Consider the following 18,497-nt stretch of genomic DNA (forward strand, 5'->3'; position numbering starts at 1 on the left):
ACAGTATAACGGTATCTAATGTCCGCCTGTAACAGTAAAACGATGTCTGTTGTCCGCCTGTTCTATTACCCGGCCAGGATTTCAGAGACCCCAAATTCTCCGTAACTCAGATCAAAAGGCCAAGTTCAACCACACGTCCGTGCTACGCCCATGCGCACATGCAGACGAGACCCCCCCAATCCTGCGCAACGCGGACAAAAAGGCCAAGTTCCTTGTTTCCCATATATGTTTTCATAAATGTCCTGAAAAACGACTCATATACTCATCAATTAAATTTATAAACGTCCTGGGCAAGGCTCATAGATTTTTATCAGTTGACTATGGGGCAATCTGATAAACGTCCTGGGGAAGGCTCATAGATTTATTATCAATCGATTAGGGGGCAAATTTATAAACGTCCTATAAAGGCTCATAGATTCTTATCAAAGTCCGTATACAGGCTCATACATGCATGTATTACCAGAGAGGCACGAGGGAACTAACCGCCACAAACTTCAAAATTCTTCCACGTGATCAACAGACCATGTATGGACGCAATGCCCTATTCTGGGACCTAATCGGCAAGCTTCTACAGCTTCCTGAGAAAACTGCGGCCGACTACTGGGGGTTCTATCCCAGTCCCACAAATAGTTTTAATACATGTCCGTGTGTTTCACAACCAGCGCACATCACTGCATAAAATCGTACATTGCAAACATTGCATTCACCTCAATCGTTGCTTAGCTTTAATTTCTCTCCCGGACCCCCTTTTACTTCCGACTCAAAATTTGACAAAGTCCAATTTGCACAGGTTCGATGTAACAGGCCAGTGCTTACCTTTTAGATGTGGTCGACCAGAGTCATCCGTAGGCAAAGGTCCGGGGCAACTTTCGGTCTGTCAATCTCTAAAATCTCCTCGACATCCCGGACGAGCCCCCAAAACCTTTTCGTTCTGAGTCCAAGATGGGAGTCGACATCAGACACAACAAGGACCGTAAGGTGCACCGAAAGGAGCCCAAGAGCCAAGATATCTACCTGAGGCTCCTGGTCAAGTTGTACAGGTTCCTGGCCCGTCGCTCCAATGCTCCCTTCAACAAAGTGGTCCTGAGGAGGCTCTTTATGAGCAAGACCAACAGGCCTCCCATCTCAATCTCCCGTCTGATCCGCAAAATGAGACTGTCTGGCCGTGAGAACAGGACTGCAGTGGTTGTGGGAACCGTGACTGATGATGTCAGGATTCAAGACATCCCCAAGCTCAAGATTTGTGCTTTGAGGGTTACTGATAGAGCCCGCAGCAGGATCCTGAAGGCAGGTGGTCAGGTCATGACTTTGGACCAGCTGGCTTTGGCTGCCCCCAAAGGACAGGGAACTGTGCTGCTGTCAGGATGCCGCAAGGCCAGGGAAGTGTACAGGCACTTTGGAAAAGCCCCTGGAACCCCTCACAGCCACACAAAGCCCTACATCCGCTCCAAGGGCAGGAAGTGCGAGAGGTCCCGGGTTCAAATCCCGGACAAGCCCCCAAACTGTTGGGATCTGGGAAACCGATCCCTCCCAGGTTTGTTGATGTCGAGAGATTCTTCAATCAGATGGAGACGGATGCGATGCAGAATGGATCCTTTATTGGCACAATGACAAAGACCAGGAGACGACCCCAAAGCAGGAGCGACCAAGCGAGAGAGAGCTCGAGTCTTTAGACACGCTCCTATATATACAGTGGGGCAAAAAAGTATTTAGTCAGCCACCAATTGTGCAAGTTCTCCCACTTAAAAAGATGAGAGAGGCCTGTAATTTTCATTATAGGTACACTTCGACTATGAGAGACAGAATGGGGGGAAAGAATCCAGGAAATGACATTGAAGGATTTTTAATGAATTCATTGGTAAATTCCTTGGTAAAATAAGTATTTGGTCACCTACAAACAAGCAAGATTTCTGGCTTTCACAGACCTGTAACTTTTTCTTTAAGAGGCTCCTCTGTCCTCCACTCGTTACCTGTATTAATGGCACCTGTTTGAACTCGTTATCAGTATAAAAGACACCTGTCCACAACCTCAAACAGTCACACTCCAAACTCCACTATGGCCAAGACCAAAGAGCTGTCAAAGGACACCAGAAACAAAATTGTAGACCTGCACCAGGCTGGGAAGACTGAATCTGCAATAGGTAAGCAGCTTGTTGTGAAGAAATCAACTGTGGGAGCAATTATTAGAAAATGGAAGACATGCAAGACCACTGATAATCTCCCTCGATCTGGGGCTCCAGGCAAGATCTCACCCCGTGGGGTCAAAATGATCACAAGAACGGTGAGCAAACATCCCAGAACCACACGGGGGGACCTAGTGAATGACCTGCAAAGAGCTGGGACCAAAGTAACAAAGGCTACCATCAGTAACACACTACGCCGCCAGGGACTCAAATCCTGCAGTGCCAGACGTGTCCCCCTGCTTAAGCCAGCTCATGTCCAGGCCCGTCTGAAGTTTGCTAGAGAGCATTTGTATGATCCAGAAGAGGATTGTGAGAATGTTATATGGTCAGATGAAACCAGAAATAGAACTTTTTCGTAAAAACTCAACTTTTCGTGTTTGGAGGAGAAGGAAAGCTGAGTTGCATCCAAAGAACACCATACCTACTGTGAAGCATGGGGGTGGAAACATCATGCTTTGGGGCTGTGTTTCTGCAAAGGGACCAGGACGACTGATCCGTGTAAAGGAAAGAATGAATGGGGCCATGTAACGTGAGATTTTGAGTGAAAACCTCCTTCAATCAGCAAGGGCATTGAAGATGAAACGTAGCTGGGTCTTTCAGCATGACAATGATCCCAAACACACCGCCTGGGCAATGAAGGAGTGGCTTCGTAAGAAGCATTTCAAGGTCCTGGAGTGGCTTAGCCAGTCTCCAGATCTCAACCCCATAGAAAATCTTTGGAGTGAGTTGAAAGTCTGTGTTGCCCAGCGACAGCCCCAAAACATCACTGCTCTAGAGGAGATCTGCATGGAGGAATGGGCCAAAATACCAGCAACAGTGTGAAAAAACCTTGTGAAGACTTACAGAAAACGTTTGACCTCTGTCATTGCAAACAAAGGGTATATAACAAAGTATTGAGATGAACTTTTGTTATTGACCAAATACTTATTTCCCACCATAATTTGCAAATAATTCTTTAAAAATCAGACAATGTGATTTTCTGGATTTTTTTTTCTCATTTTGTCTCTCATAGTCGAGGTGTACCTATGATAAAAATAACAGGCCTCTCTCATCTTTTTAAGTGGGAGAACTTGCACAATTGGTGGCTGATTAAATACTTTTTTGCCCCACTGTATATCCTCCTAGGCCAGTTGTCATAAAGGTTATTTGGCAAGTCGTCATAAAGGCTTTTTGGATGAGAGATGTCATAAAGAGACATTTTATATGTTGTATAATGGGAACAGCGTTGCGCTCAGTGGAAGCAGTGATGCTGTGCTTTGGACTGAAGGATGGCCGGCAGGTCAGGAGTAAATTTGGTGGTTGAGATGCGAAGGACATCGCAGAGATGGCCGTCGGTCATTTTGGTTCTCAATCTGCTTTTGTTCAGAGTTAAAAGAGAAAATGTTTGCTCACATATGTATGTTGAGCCGAACAGACTCATCATTCTTTTTGCGTGGCGTCTCATCGGAGGAAACTCGGCCTCTTCCAAGCTCCGGTAGAAGTCGGTAAGAGAGAGAAGCTGATGTTGCTTCTCCAGAGAATTATCACACTGCATTTCGATAAGTTCTAATTGCAGACTCTCTTCCACTTCTTCTGCATCCATCAGGAAGGGAGTCAAGAACAGCTTGATTTCTTTCTCGATGATAGAAAAATCTTGGATGCGCTGACTGAATTCTGTCATGAGAGATGTGATCACAGAAACACATTTCCGCTTTTTAGCAGAAAGCTTGGCCTTTTGGAAAAGCAAATTTGATTTCGGACAGCGTGGGGAAGTTTGCAACATTGAAGTTGCGTAGTTGTGTCTCAAAGAGACGGAGCTTCACACAGAATGCTTTCATGTGTGCATAAAGTTGTGGTACAAGCTGGTCTTTGCCTTGTAGGCTCTTGTTCAGTGTGTTTAGATGGTCAGTAAGATCAAGTAACAAAGCCAGGGCTGCCAACCATAGAGGGTCAGAATCAGAATCAGAATCAGAAATACTTTAATAATCCCAGGGGGAAATTACTTTTGTTACAGCTCCAAATCTACATACAACATATTTACATACAACATATAATAATTATTAAGAAACATATTTATATATAAATATATATATATAAACATATCTATATACACATGGTAAAGTGTAAAATGTGCAGTTAAAATGTGCAAAAAGAAGAAGGTGCAGAAGTGGAAGTCCGTGTTTTGAGGTCAGGTTACAGAGAGGGGGTGTCTGACTCTCTGAGGGAGGCTTTGTAGAGATTGATGCCCTCTGGCAGGAATGATTTCCTGTGGCGCTCTGTGGTGCATCTGGGTAAGAGGAGTCTTCTGCTGAAGGTGCTCCTCTGCTGGGCCAGTGTGTCGTAGAGAGGGTGTGAGACATTGTCCAAGATGGACTGAAGCCTGGACAGTATCCTCCTCTCTGCCACAGTCATCAGGGTGTCCTGCTCCTCTCCTACGACATCACCGGCCCTCCTGATTAGTTTGTTTAGTCTGTTGTTGTCTGCGACCCCCAGCCCACTGCCCCAGCATGTGACAGCGAAGAAGATCGTACTGGCCACAACAGACTCATAGAACATCCTCAGCATGGTCCGGCAGATGTTAAAGGACCTCAGCCTCCGTAGGAAATAGAGTCGGCTTTGGCCCTTTTTGTAGACTGCCTCGGTGTTTCTGGTCCAGTCCAACTTGTTATTGAAGTACACCCCCAGGTACTTGTACTCCTCCACAGTGTCCACAGGGACCCCCTGGATGGAAACAGGGGTCACGGGTGTTTTTGCCCTCCTCAGATCCACTATAAGCTCCTTTGTCTTACTCACATTGAGCAGCAGATGGTTCAACTCACTCCAAGTGACAAAGTTGCCCACAACAGTCCTGTATTCACTCTCATCACACTTTTTAATACAACCAACTATTGCTGAGTCATCAGAAAACTTCTGAAGGTGGCAGGACTCAGTGCAATAGTTGAAGTCTGAGGTGAAGAGGGTGAAGAGGAATGAAGAGAGGACAGTCCCCTGTGGGGCCCCAGTGTTGCTGACTACTCTGTCAGACACACAGTTCTGTAGGCGTACATACTGTGGTCTGCCCGTCAGGTAATCAACAATCCAGGACACGATGGGGGCCTCCACCAGCATCTCAGCCATCTTCTCACCCAGAAGAGCCGGACGGATGGTGTTGAAAGCCCTGGAGAAATCAAAGAACATGACTCTCACAGTGCTCGTCGGCTTGTCCAGATGAGTGTAGACTCTGTTCAGCAGGTAGATGATGCTGTCCTCAACTCCCAGGCGGGGCTGGTAGGCAAACTGCAGTGGATCAGTGAAAGGCCTGACCATAGGCCTTAGCTGCTCCAGGACGAGCCTCTCGAAGGTCTTCATGATGTGGGACATCACTCAGCTCTTTAGGAGGTCGCTCCTTCTCTTTCAAAAACTGGTCGATTTTCTGACCTCAGGGAATAAAACCGCTGCAGCACGGAGCCGCGACTTAGCCAGGGCACATCAGAATGGGATAGTAGGTCCCCGCATTCAGCATCGACATCAGATAGTAGAGGTTTTGCGGCAGATAGAAGATTTAAGTCTTGTCAAAGTGAAGAAATTTCAAGGCATTCTGTTGTTTTTCCTGGTGGTAAAACAATGTTCCGATCCTTTGATAAACAAGATAAAAATAAAAAATGAGAATGAAAATATGAATAAGGTAAATCATAAATACAAATCTATATAAAGCATCAAAAAGAAAAAGATACTGGATCCACTGCAACGATATGTATATAAATGTATATAATCATTTACATTGTGCAATATTTTTTGTGCAATGTTTGGGAACTGAGAATAATAATATAGAGGAATATAAATGTGTGCAAGTATTACAGCAGTGAGGTGGACACAGTATTTATGAGGTGAGTCCTAGTTTGTGACAGAGTTCATTGTGCTTATGGCTTGGGGGAAGAAGCTCTTTCTGAGTCTCTCTGCTCTGGTCTTGTGGCTGCGGAGGCGTTTGCCTGATCGTAGCCACTGGAACAGTCCATCGTTGGGATGGTGGGGATCCTTAATAATCTTCTTAGCCCTGGTCCTGCACTGCCTGCTGTGTGACGCTGCATTCACATGGAACCCAGCAGACGGGAGGCGGCAAACCGGAAGTCATATTAGTGGACGAGAGCATGACGGCAGACCGGTGTGGTGCCAAAAAGTGATTGCCGTCCACTGGGTGGCTGTAATCTGTCAAATATAACCCTTATGAATGACACCAAGTCATTTTGAGTCATAAACAACCTTTCAGTCACAAACTAGGAGCTGCAATCACTTTAAGACAAGTGCAAAACTGCATTTTGTGAGTTGTATTGGCCCTTCAAATGTATTTCAACTGGTAAAAAGGACTCTTCATCTTCATCTTCATCTTCTTTGTTTGATGGTGGATTGTGATCTTTGACTTTGAAGGTGCATATCGCCACCTACTGTACCGTTGTATGTCGAAATTATATTGACATTACATTATGAAGTGGAGAAATAGTGTACACCTCAACAAGATAAGATAAACCTTTATTATTCCCACAATGGGGAAATTTCCACAGTTACAGCAGCAAAAACCTTGTATCCTTAAAAAATTAAATCCCAGCTTTCCAGTTGTTCCCAGTATTCCCTCTCGGTTCCATTCTCTACCTGTCTCCCTAATCCTTACTGCAGGAGGAGCCGTTCCCTCTCTTCCTTGTACGTATTGCATTCCATGAGTATATGTTTGACATTGTCTGTGCTTTTGCAATGAGAGCATTCTTCTGACATATTTCTCCAAACCAGGAACAGTGTCTTGTTGAGTCCTGTGTGATCAAACCTTAACCTCGTTCAACTGACTTCCTCCCTCCTGTTTCCCCTCCTTACATCCTGGGCCTTTATGGATTTCACAACTTTGTAGTGTGTTCGTCCCTTATTGGCCTCATGCCATCTTTGCTGCCATTTCCTCATTGTCCTTTTTTCTTCCCCTTTCTCAAAAGGAATATCCAAAATGCTTGTCACTTGTGAGCGATGAAGCCTTTTAGAGACGCTGCTTCCTGCCCCGAGCCTCGCTGCAAACTCGCTGCCGCCACCGCGTGGTAAAGACAAAGCACTGCACCTTCCGCCATAACTAAAAACAACAACTGCACCCGTTGTTGTTCAAATGCAAACGAAACTGGAACCTGAGAAAACGTCAAACAAAACAACAAACTGCTTCTATCTCACGTCCCACCTTAAACTGGACAGCAAAATGATGATTTATTTATTTTATTCGTTTAGGTTTATTGTATTTTGTGTGCAACGGAAAAGGAGAACGATGGCGGCTTGTTTACGGTGAAAATGTCATTAACCCTCTGAAGACCAAGCTGTAGTCAGAGAAGCGTGATGAGTGTGATTTTGGTGTGGTCTGATATTTATCTAAATATAATCAACTTAACACACTCTGACTCCAAAGTGCTTGATATATCTATTTGAGGGAAAAACACAGCTGCATTGATGTGCCATCAATAGTTTTGTCAGTATCATTATGCAGCTTTTAGATAGATCTAAAACACACAAGACATAAAGAGAATGTTTTTGTATTTTGTGTTGCCGCCAGAAATGTTGTCATAGCAACACACGAGAATATATTAACAAACTGTTTTGTCAACACAAAAGTTGTTCATGTTGTTCAATGAAGTCAAAATAGTTGATCAAATCTAATTTCTAAATAGTTAAAAACAAGGTTTTATCACAACTGTTCACAACTTTATTTTATTTGACCCAAGGTGTGAAATGAGCCACGAGCTGAAAATGCACGACCCCCTGGTGGGGGCCATTAGAGGTGTGGCTCTGCAGCAGGCTGGGCCCTCTCTCTGGCACACTCTCAAAGGAATGAGGCTGTAGGCGAGTGGGAGTGGGGCAATTCAAGAAATGTAAGCAATGTTTTTTCTTTTGAAAGATTTATTGAAGACGTCACACAAACTATATACAAAAACCCCCAAAAATGGTTTTAGGTGAGAAGAGCAACTCTAGAACCAACAATCACAGAGAGAGAGAGAGAGACTGACTGACTGACTGACTGACCATCACACCTGGCAGGGCAATGCCACATATGACATACAGCTCACCAGCTTATGGACTGCACTCACACCTGGACGTGCTGTACAATGCTCAGCTTGCTCAGCAAAAGAAAAACTGAAGAGAAGAAAAGACGTTGCCGCCGCCAACATGTTTTTCTTTTTTGGTCAATTTGATTGACAAAAATTGTCTCTTAACTGGTGAACTTGCCAGAAAGGAGGCGGGGCCATGTGGGCGAGGCGTTTCCCAGTATCACAGACCTGAAACTAACCCCCGTCGCCCTTCATCCACTCCCATGCACTAGATTTGTAACAGCTGTTGCCATGCAAGCAGCACACACTCAGGCACAAGTAAGTGAGTCATCAATTTATTGACAATTGACGTCAACTGTGTCCAAATAAAGAGTTCCGGAAGTGATTTCCCTGTCGCAAAAATGAAAAGGCTTTCAACATCATTCCTTCTTTCTGTCACTGTTGCGATCATCGCAGACTTTTCAAACTGAAATCTGTCACTTTTTGCAGGCAAAATCAATACATTTGTCACTCCAACTTTGTTGACCTTGTTTAGCAACTCTTGAACAATGATCTGAACCAAGATGTTGCCAGAACAACTTGGTTAAGATTTAACCACAACAATGCAAGGGAATGGAGGGCAGGCCATCTGTCAGAAAATATGATTTCATTGAAGTTATTTCATGCTATTCATAGGGAGTGTGGTCAGGCCGGAGGATGAGTTTATAGACAGTTCATATTGATTTGCGTCTAATGCACAACTGCAAGCAAGACAGCTAGAACTAATACCCCTTTCCCACTGCACCAAAAACCTGGTAACACCTGCTAACATCTGCCATTTGTCATCAGTGGGAAAGGAAAATCCCTGGTCTCAGTCCCGGGTCTAATGACCCTGCGATAGACACAGGTTTCAATCGGTTCCACCTCTGATCGGCTCTGATGTGAGTAGGACACCCGGGTCCAGACGCTCATTTTGGCCCCTTTAGCTGCACGATGTGACGCACGTTGAAATTCTGGACGCTGGCACATAAATAGACAGGAGTATCTGTGTATCATTCCATCATTTAATATCCCTTTAAGAATCCAAAATCAAAATCAGAAGTTGGACTTTTTTTCCGCATGGGGGACCATGAAATGTTTTGAGTGAGGTGATCGCACCGTGGGGAGGACAGCGGAGAACCCCTATGCCCCCCGCCAGGCTCCTAGTCACTCCAGCACCGCTCCAAGCCGCTCCCCGGCGTCGAAGGACCGGTGTGCGAGTGCCCACCGGCAGCATGGAGCATCTGAAATAAACACCATTTCTCCTAGCAACGGGAAAGGGTTTACCCGGGTTAAAAAAAAAAAAATTGGTGTGAAAACGGTTTAAGCTGCTATGTTGAATGTGGTGGTTCTATATACAGTCAATAATTGTGAAAAAGTGGTTCTTTTTCCACCAGCGTTAGAAGCGCTGACATATAATAATAATAGACTAGGTTTTGGGCAGGTCGCCCGGGGACATGGCCCGGGACCTCCGTGGACATTGATGGGAAGCAGCGGCCCGGCCCCGGGGGCTAGGGCCTCCAAACTCGGGGTGTGTAACGGCCGGGGCTTCCCCCCGAATTGGAATTCCAAATTTATTCTCGAAAGGTTCTTTCGAGTTTATTCTCGAGTCGGCTACCAACTCGGAATTACGAGTTTATTCTCGAAATACAGGCCCATTTTTTGCGTTCTCTGCAAAGTCAGTTCTTCTAACTTTATTTATATCAGTGGTTTTAACTCCGACCGCTGTTTGAATTAAGTACATCTTTGTGTGAAGGTTTACATTTGTAATTGACAACAACGCTCTTGTCTTTGCATTGTGGAAAATGACATTATACGGTGAAAATGTGTCATTCCTGTCATTCAAATCTAAATGCCTCCATTCCTGGCTTTAGCGTAGGTAAAGTCTGCAGTATTTCCAAGAGTATTTTAATGAACATATGCAAGTGATATAAGCCTCTAACAAAGGATTTATGTTCTATGGAGAAAATGTTTTAGTTACTGTGAAATACTTGTTTGAACGTTACCTGTAGCGGGGAAATAATTGTTGTTGTGTAGTTATGTCTTTTATACTTACCGTGTCACCCTGAAAATAACTAACATCATACTTACCTTTATTACCTTCCTGTTGGAATCCAATTCCTATGGTGATTGATGTGTTTTTTACCTTGTATGTTTTCCCTTTCACCTTCCTGCATTGAAAAGCTGCCAGATGCAACAATCTGCCTGTTCCTTGGAGGGTTGAGTGGAGAACAGTTGAACTTGCTGTGAGGCCTCAGTGCAGCTCATCGTGACAACACAGAGACAACAGTTCACTTGGATGGAGTCCATGTATTTTCTAAAGCATCTGCTCTTTGTCTAAATGTCAATAAGTGTGAATTACTAGGTAACATGCATTCAATTTGTTCTATTCCAGTCAAAGATTGAGTTACCCACCTGCGAATGTTTTATTACTAAAGACCAAACAAGAAGGTGTTCTTTGAATTTCACTCTTATTCTAGAAAAAAACTCTGGAAAAAGTCAATGGCTGCAAAGAGCCTTGCCTTTAAAAGATCAAGATAAATACAAATATCTATTGAACCTTTATGTAAAAACAGCAAAGTTGGTTCCTTGTTCCAGAATGACATTGTGTCCGTCCCGTATGGACATGCATTCCGGAACACTGGGATAGATACTTGCCGGAAGAGAGTTTGGACTCCAACTGAAAAATACTCATTAACCAATAAGATGAAAGAGGTTTCATTTAACATCATCCACAGATGGTACCACTTCCATCTGTTCTTGTCACATTTAAAGGAAATTTGATCACATCCAAAGCCCAATTTTTAGTTGGAGAAAAAGAAATGGAATCATATATTAAATGTATTTGGGAAGAACCAAAAAGCATTAAAGAGCCAAAGAATATGCCTGACCCTAAATGTTGTTTTGTAGACTTACTGCACTTTACTGTCACCTGCTGGATTGTTAAGATAATTGATATGACTTTGTCCTTTTACTCTATGAATGTAGCCCTGGCCAAACAAAAACATGTCATTAATCTCACACCTGTCATCGCTGTCAATGATTTTAATCGTTTGACAGCTCTAGTGATGATCAATGATGATGTCAGTGATGTTTGCTAAAGAATTTGTCATTTCTCTAATACTTTTTTATTTAACAGTTTACTGATAGTAGTTTTATAAGTAAATATATAAGTATTGCAATAATAATAAAATGATAATGATAAGAATAATAATAATAAGCATAATCATAATAAGAAATACAAATGACTAATAAAAATAATGAAATTATAATTAAATAATAATCGTAATAATACATTGAAATAATAATACATTGTAATAATAAGAACAACTTTGATATATTAAATCAATCTTATTTGTTTTTTGGCTGCTGGGGTGGGCTGACTGTCAGTAAAAGGCGGAGCTATGTAGGTGGTGCTTCTCACTTTCAAGGAAATGAAACCTAAAAGAATCCAGTTTGTCTTTCACAGTCACACGAAGGATACAGGTCAGTTCTGTCTTAATTGTCTGATTCTTGGTCGGTTGTCACAGAAATTGAACTTAAAATAATTCAATATGATCCAATATTGATATGACTTCGTCCTCTTACTCTATGAATGTAGCCCTGGCCAAACAAAAACATGTCATTAATCTCATACCTGTCATCGCTGTCAATGATTTTAATCGTTTGACAGCTCTAGTTATGATCAATGATGATGTCAGTGATGTTTGCTAAAGAATTTGTCATTTCTCTAATACTTTTTTATTTACCAGTTTACCGATAGTAGTATTATTTTAAGTTAATATATAAGTATTGTAATAATAATAATAATAAAAAAGCATAAGCATAATAATAAATTCAAATTACTAATAACAATAATGAAATCATAATAATAATAATATTGATAATACATTGTAATAATAAGAACAACTTTGATATATGAAATCAATCTTATTTGTTTTTTGGCTGCTGGGGTGGGCTGACTGTCAGTAAAAGGTGGAGCTATGTAGGTGGTGCTTCTCACTTTCAAGGAAATTAAACTTAAAAGAATCCAGTTTGTCTTTCACAGTCACACGAAGGATACAGGTCAGTTCTGTCTTGAATGTCTGTGATTCTTGGTCGGTCGTTGTTTTTTTTTAATGAAAATATTTGATCAAGTGACGTGTTGAGCAGAGGGTTTTTGGGAGCTTTGTGGAGCATAAACTTGTGACGTTCATTGAGATCATCAACAGAAACAAGCAGTAGGGTGGAGGGGGAAGTGTTTTATTTTTGCAGTCATTTTAGTAAAATGGTCAAATCCTGTTGCATTTCATGTCAGTCATCATGTAGTTTGAGTATTTTTTGAAAAAAGACTGTTCTGACAACACAATTCACCACCAAATATATGTTTGAAAGGTTGAAGTTGGTGACCTTGTGAATGAGCTCCTGGTTCTAAACCACGGAAACAAAAATAAGCTTTGCTGTTGTTGTCATCTGCTCCCCATGTCTCTGTGTCATTCTCTCCTCTCTCCTCTCCTCCAGCCATGGCCTCAGCCACCGATCTCCTGGACCCGGAACAGTTCATATGTTCCATCTGTCTGGACGTGTTTGCCGAACCTGTTTCACTTTCATGTGGACACAACTTCTGCAAGGCCTGTGTCACCAAATATTGGGACGAATGTGAACAGTATAATTGCCCAATGTGTAAAAAGTCATTTGAAAAAAGACCCGATGTCTGTGTCAATACTTTAATATCTGAGGTGGTGGCTGCTCATTTCAAGATGGCTGTTCATGTTAAAGCTGCCGGTTCCAACCACCACAACCAAGAGGAAGGGGCGGTGCTCTGTGACTTCTGTCCAGGCACCAGCTCAAGGCCCTGAAGTCCTGCCTGGTGTGTTCAGCCTCTTTTTGTGAGACTCACCTGGAGCCCCATCAGAGGGTGGCAGCCCTGAAGAGACACAAGCTGATCAACCCTGTAGAGAACCTGGAGGACAGGATCTGTAAGAAACACGATAAGCTTTTAGATCTCTACTGCAGGACTGAGCAGCTCTGTGTCTGCGTCATGTGCACGGAACACAAGGGTCACGAAACGGTGCCCGTAGAGGAAGAGTACGAGCGCCGCAAGGTCCAGCTGGGGAAGAGGATACCGGAATATCAGGAGATGATAGAAGAACGACGACGGAAGGTGAAAGAGATCGAGCGCTCGGTGGAGGAGGGTAAGACAGTCGCAGAGAAAGAGATAGCGGAGTGTGCGGAGGCCGTCGCCGCTTTGATGGCCTCCGTCCGGACGAAGCAGGATGAGCTGATCTCAGCCATCGAGGAGAAGCAAAAAGCAGCAGAGAAACAGGCTGAAGAGTGCATCACAGAGCTGGAGCAGGAAATCACAGAGCTCCAGCGGAGGAGCAGCGAGATGGAGCATCTCTCACACGCTGAGGACCACCTCCAGCTCCTCCAGCGCCTCCCATCCGTCTTCTCCTCTCCACATGCCAAGGACTTGTCTGATATACCCGTACGCACTCATCTCCATCGGCCGAGGCTTGGATTGGCCGTAGCACAGTTGGAGAAGACAATCACTCAGGAGGTGCAGAGAATTCTGGTCCAGGAAGATCTGGAAAACTCAGCGATAGATGTCAGACTGAGGCTGATGCAGCAGCTGTACACAGTGGATGTGACCCTGGACCCTGAAACAGCACAACCACTGCTGATAGTGTCTGGTGATGGCAAACAAGTGACACGTGGAGACAAACCTCAGCAGCTCCCTGATAATCCAAAACGATTTGATTATTATAGTTTTGTTCTGGGAAAAGAAGGTTTCACTTCAGGGAGATTCTATTATGAGGTTGAGGTGGAAGGGGAGGACTGGCGTTTAGGAGTGTTGAAAGAGTCAATCAACAGGAAGGGACGTTTATCTCTCAGCACTGAAGATGGCTACTGGATTATACGTGGAAATAAAAGAACTTGTTCTGGTGTTAAACTATCCTGGAAACAAAATATGTCCAAAGTTGGGGTGTTTGTAGACTATGAGGAAGGGCTAGTTTCCTTCTACCATGTGGAGGCAAAGGATCATATCTACTCCTTCACAGGCTGCACATTCACCGAGAAGATCTATCCAGCGTTTAACATATTAACCACTAAAGCGTCACTGAGGATCACAGCTCTGAGGTGAAAACAATGAGCTCTCATCCAGCCACAGCACATTTGTATCTTTACACTTTGATCTCCATTGTTCAGATGCTTTCATCCAGAGCCACTTGCAGCCACAACAATGAGTGAGTGACATGACAAACATTTACAACATGTTGTGTGAGGTGTTCTTTACTTTGATGTCATCACTTATAATGTTTGTAAAAATAACATGGACATCATTCTTTTTTTCCTCCATTTCTCCCTTTTTTGGTGTTTTTCTCTTGTTTCCATCGTAAAAGCTTCTTTTTAAATGTTTAGTTTGATGTGAACAGAACTGTTTTTGGACTTGATGACGTTGGTTTCTTTGTGCTTCACTGTGGACATTTGCTTTTTGGTTTGAACAATAAAGGCTTCAAACTACGAATGGAATCGTCTCCTCATCTCACCTAATGCTAATGCTAATTCAGCTCATGGTTAGACGGCTAATGCTAAGACGGCTAATGCTAATACGGCTAATGCTAATTCAGCCCAAGGTTAGGCTGCTAATGTTAAAGCAACTAATACTAATACGGCTAATGCTAATTCAGCTCATGGTTACCCGGCTAATGCTAAGACGGCTAATGCTAATACGGCTAATGCTAATTCAGCCCATGGTTAGACTGCTAATGCTAAAACAACTAATGCTAATTCAGCTCATGGTTAGACGGCTAATGCCAAGACGGCTAATGATAATATGGCTAATGCTAATTCAGCTCACGGTTAGACCGCTAATGCTAAAACAACTAATGCTAATTCCAAGACGGCTCATGCTAAGACGGCTCTTTCTCAAACGGCTCATGCTAATACGGCTCATGCTTATACGGCTAATGCTAATACGGCAAATGCTAATACAGCTCATGTTAGACGGCTAATTCTAAGACAGCTCATGCTAATACGACTCATGCTTATACGGCTAATGCTAATACGGCAAATGCTAATACAGCTCATGCTAATTTGGCTAACGCTAGGACAGCCCATGGTTAGACGGCTAATGCAAAGACAACTAATTTTAATACGGCTCATGCTAATACAGCTAATGCTAATTCGGCTAATGCTAGGACAGCTGATGCTAAGACGGCTAATTCTAAGACAGCTCATGCTAATACGGCTCATGCGTATACGGCTATTGCTAATACGGCTAATGATAATACGGCTAATGCTAATTCAGCTCACGGTTAGACCGCTAATGCTAAAACAGCTCATGTTAGACGGCTAATTCTAAGACAGCTCATGCTAATACGGCTCATGCTTATACGGCTAATGCTAATACGGCAAATGCTAATACAGCTCATGCTAATTTGGCTAACGCTAGGACAGCCCATGGTTAGACGGCTAATGCAAAGACAACTAATTTTAATACGGCTCATGCTAATACGGCTAATGCTAGGACAGCTGATGCTAAGACGGCTAATTCTAAGACAGCTCATGCTAATACGGCTCATGCTTATACGGCTATTGCTAATACGGCTAATGATAATACGGCTAATGCTAATTCAGCTCACGGTTAGACCGCTAATGCTAATTCAGCTCATGTTAGACGGCTAATTCTAAGACAGCTCATGCTAATACGGCTCATGCTTATACGGCTATTGCTAATACGGCAAATGCTAATACAGCTCATGCTAATTTGGCTAACGCTAGGACAGCCCATGGTTAGACGGCTAATGCTAATACGGCTAATGCTAATTCAGCCCAAGGTTAGACTGCTAATGTTAAAGCAACTAATGCTAATACGGCTAATGCTAATTCAGCTCATGGTTACCCGGCTAATGCTAAGACGGCTAATGCTAATTCAGCCCATGGTTAGACTGCTAATGCTAAAACAACTAATGCTAATTCAGCTCATGGTTAGACGGCTAATGCCCAGACGGCTAATGCTAATACGGCTAATGCTTATTCAGCTCATGGTAAGACGGCTACTGTTAAAGCAACCAATGCTTATACGGCTAATGCTAATTCAGCTCATGGTTACCCGGTTAATGCTAAGACGCCTAATGCTAATACGGCTGATGCTAATTAAGCTCATGGTTAGACTGCTAATGCTAATACCGCTCATGTTAGACGGCTAATTCTAAGACAGCTCATGCTAATACGGCTCATGCTTATACGGCTAATGCTAATACGGCAAATGCTAATACAGCTCATGCTAAGACGGCTAATGCTAGGACAGCTGTGCTAGTGTTAGTGTTCGGAGAAAAAGATATATCCTCCTCGAAGCATCACCAAGTTGTTCAGTTGTCTTAACCTGTTTTAATCAATTACTATGGATTCAAGTATGATAATTACCTTCGAGGTTCTCCGCGTGCTCGTTGATGGGTTGGAGCGTCAATCAGAAGACGTAACAGGACTCTAGGAGTCGGTCATATTTATTGTCAAGCAGAATCAAAAAGTATAACAGAGTCTCTGGGTCTAATCCCTTGTCTCCCTGACAGAGCTATCGAGCAGGGTCAGTTCGCTAGGTCTCAACCCCCTCTCTCTCTTTTCTCGACCCTTATGAAGTCTCCCCTCAGCGGGTCCTCAAAGGATAAATGGATCACAAAGACCTATGTGCGTGCAAACAGCATGAGCAACATGCACGCAATAGGAAACGTACTGGAAACAATGTGTGAGCGACTGGTCACAAAGAACTGTTTCCAACCAGAGGCGTCATATTATTTCTAACAACGGCTAATTCTAAGACGGCTCATGCTAGGACAGCTAATGCTAAGGTGGCTCATGCTAAGGTGGCTCATGCTAAGACGGCTAATGTTAATACGGCTCAGGCTAATACGGCTAATGCTAGGAGGGCTCAAAGTTAGTTGGCTAATTCTAAGAGGGCTCATGCTTAGACGGCTAATGCTAATACGGCTAATGCTAAGACGGCTAAGACTAAGAAGGCTTATGCTAATATGGCTAATGCTAAGGCGGCTTTTGCTAAGACGGCTAATGCTAATGCGGCTAATTCTAACACGGCTCATGCTAATACGGCTAATGCTAGGACAGCTCATGGTTAGTAAGTAAGTAAAAATGTATTTATATCGCACCTTTCCAACAATAAATGCAACTCAAAGTGCTGTACAACAGCGCATTACAGAGTAAAAGATTTAACCAACAATGAAACTCAAAAACATTAATCAGATAATAATAAGGAATAAAAGATTCAAATCAAGCCATTAATCATAAGAATTAGAAGATTGAAAATCAAAAACATTAATAAGAATTAGAAGATTAAAATCAAGCCAAAGCACAGTTTCCGCAGTCGATGTCTACTGGCCCTGTCTCTCCACAGCTGCGACACAAGGTGATGACACACGTTTGGGAAAAACAACTAGAGAACCGTAGGGTTACAAAGTGCTGATAAAACAATAAAAGTCTAGGTAGGCCTACTAGGTACAGTAGGTACAGCAGTAAAAGAGTCGGTACGGCCGGTAGGAAGTAGCAGTGCAGTGGACGTAGCAGTGCAGGAGAGCTCTAGTTGTACGCCAGAGTGAATACATGCGTTTTTAGTTTTCTTTTAAAGATGGCAAACGAGCCGGCTTTCCTAAAATCTAAAGGTAGTGCATTCCAAAGCTTTGGGGCATAAGTTTGGAAGGCTGCACTCCCGATTCTCTTCTGTGTATTACTCGGTGCTTCTAACAGGCCAGCAGTAGATGAGCTGCAGCCTTCCAGTAGTTACTTTGGGAAGGCCAGTGAGAAGTGCATTACAGTAGTCAAGCCGGCTTGATACAAAGGCGTGAATCAGCTTTTCAGCATCCTTTTGGCTCTTGCTATATTTCTAAGGTGAAAAAATGAAACTTTCCTCACCTTGTTAATAGGGGACTTGAAGCTTTGGTCAGAGTCTAGAATGACACCCAAACTTGTAACCTCAGGTTTGACCCAGGGTGCCAGTTTCCCCAGGTTTTTAAGTAGCATGTCCCTTTTTGGGTGGGGGGGCAATCAGAAGGATTTCAGTTTTGTTTTCATTTAGCTTCAGGAAGTTATTGCTCATCATTTGGTTCTGCCGAGATGTATAGCTGTGTGTCATCGGCATAGCTATGGAAGCGTACATCGTGCTCTCTAATGGTGTGCCCAAGTGGCAGCATGTATAGTGAGAAAAGCAAAGGGCCAAGGTACCTTCCTTGCGCCACTCCCAAGCTGCTGTCATGTTTCTCTGATACTTGATCTCCCA

At 43.3% G+C, this 18,497-nt stretch overlaps 2 protein-coding genes across 2 annotated transcripts; both read left to right on the top strand.

The window, feature by feature from the left end:
• Positions 1 to 927: 927 nt before the first annotated feature.
• On the top strand, positions 928 to 8,003 carry LOC307233521 (large ribosomal subunit protein eL18-like; the record flags this gene model as incomplete). Its single annotated transcript, XM_080004859.1, has 2 exons — positions 928 to 1,544; positions 7,886 to 8,003. Exons 1-2 carry the CDS (start codon positions 943 to 945, stop codon positions 8,001 to 8,003), a joined length of 720 nt encoding a protein of 239 aa, XP_079860985.1. The 5' UTR covers positions 928 to 942.
• A 4,726-nt stretch (positions 8,004 to 12,729) lies between these two features.
• LOC307234457 (E3 ubiquitin-protein ligase TRIM39-like) lies at positions 12,730 to 14,684 on the top strand (the record flags this gene model as incomplete). Its single annotated transcript, XM_080006177.1, is given in 2 exon segments — positions 12,730 to 13,045; positions 13,048 to 14,684. Coding segments are annotated over 2 exon segments (1,620 nt in total). The 3' UTR covers positions 14,352 to 14,684.
• Between the last annotated feature and the right edge of the window lie 3,813 nt (positions 14,685 to 18,497).

This window comes from Zeus faber (assembly GCF_960531495.2).
Source record: "Zeus faber genome assembly, chromosome: 8".
Classification (NCBI taxonomy): domain Eukaryota; kingdom Metazoa; phylum Chordata; class Actinopteri; order Zeiformes; family Zeidae; genus Zeus; species Zeus faber.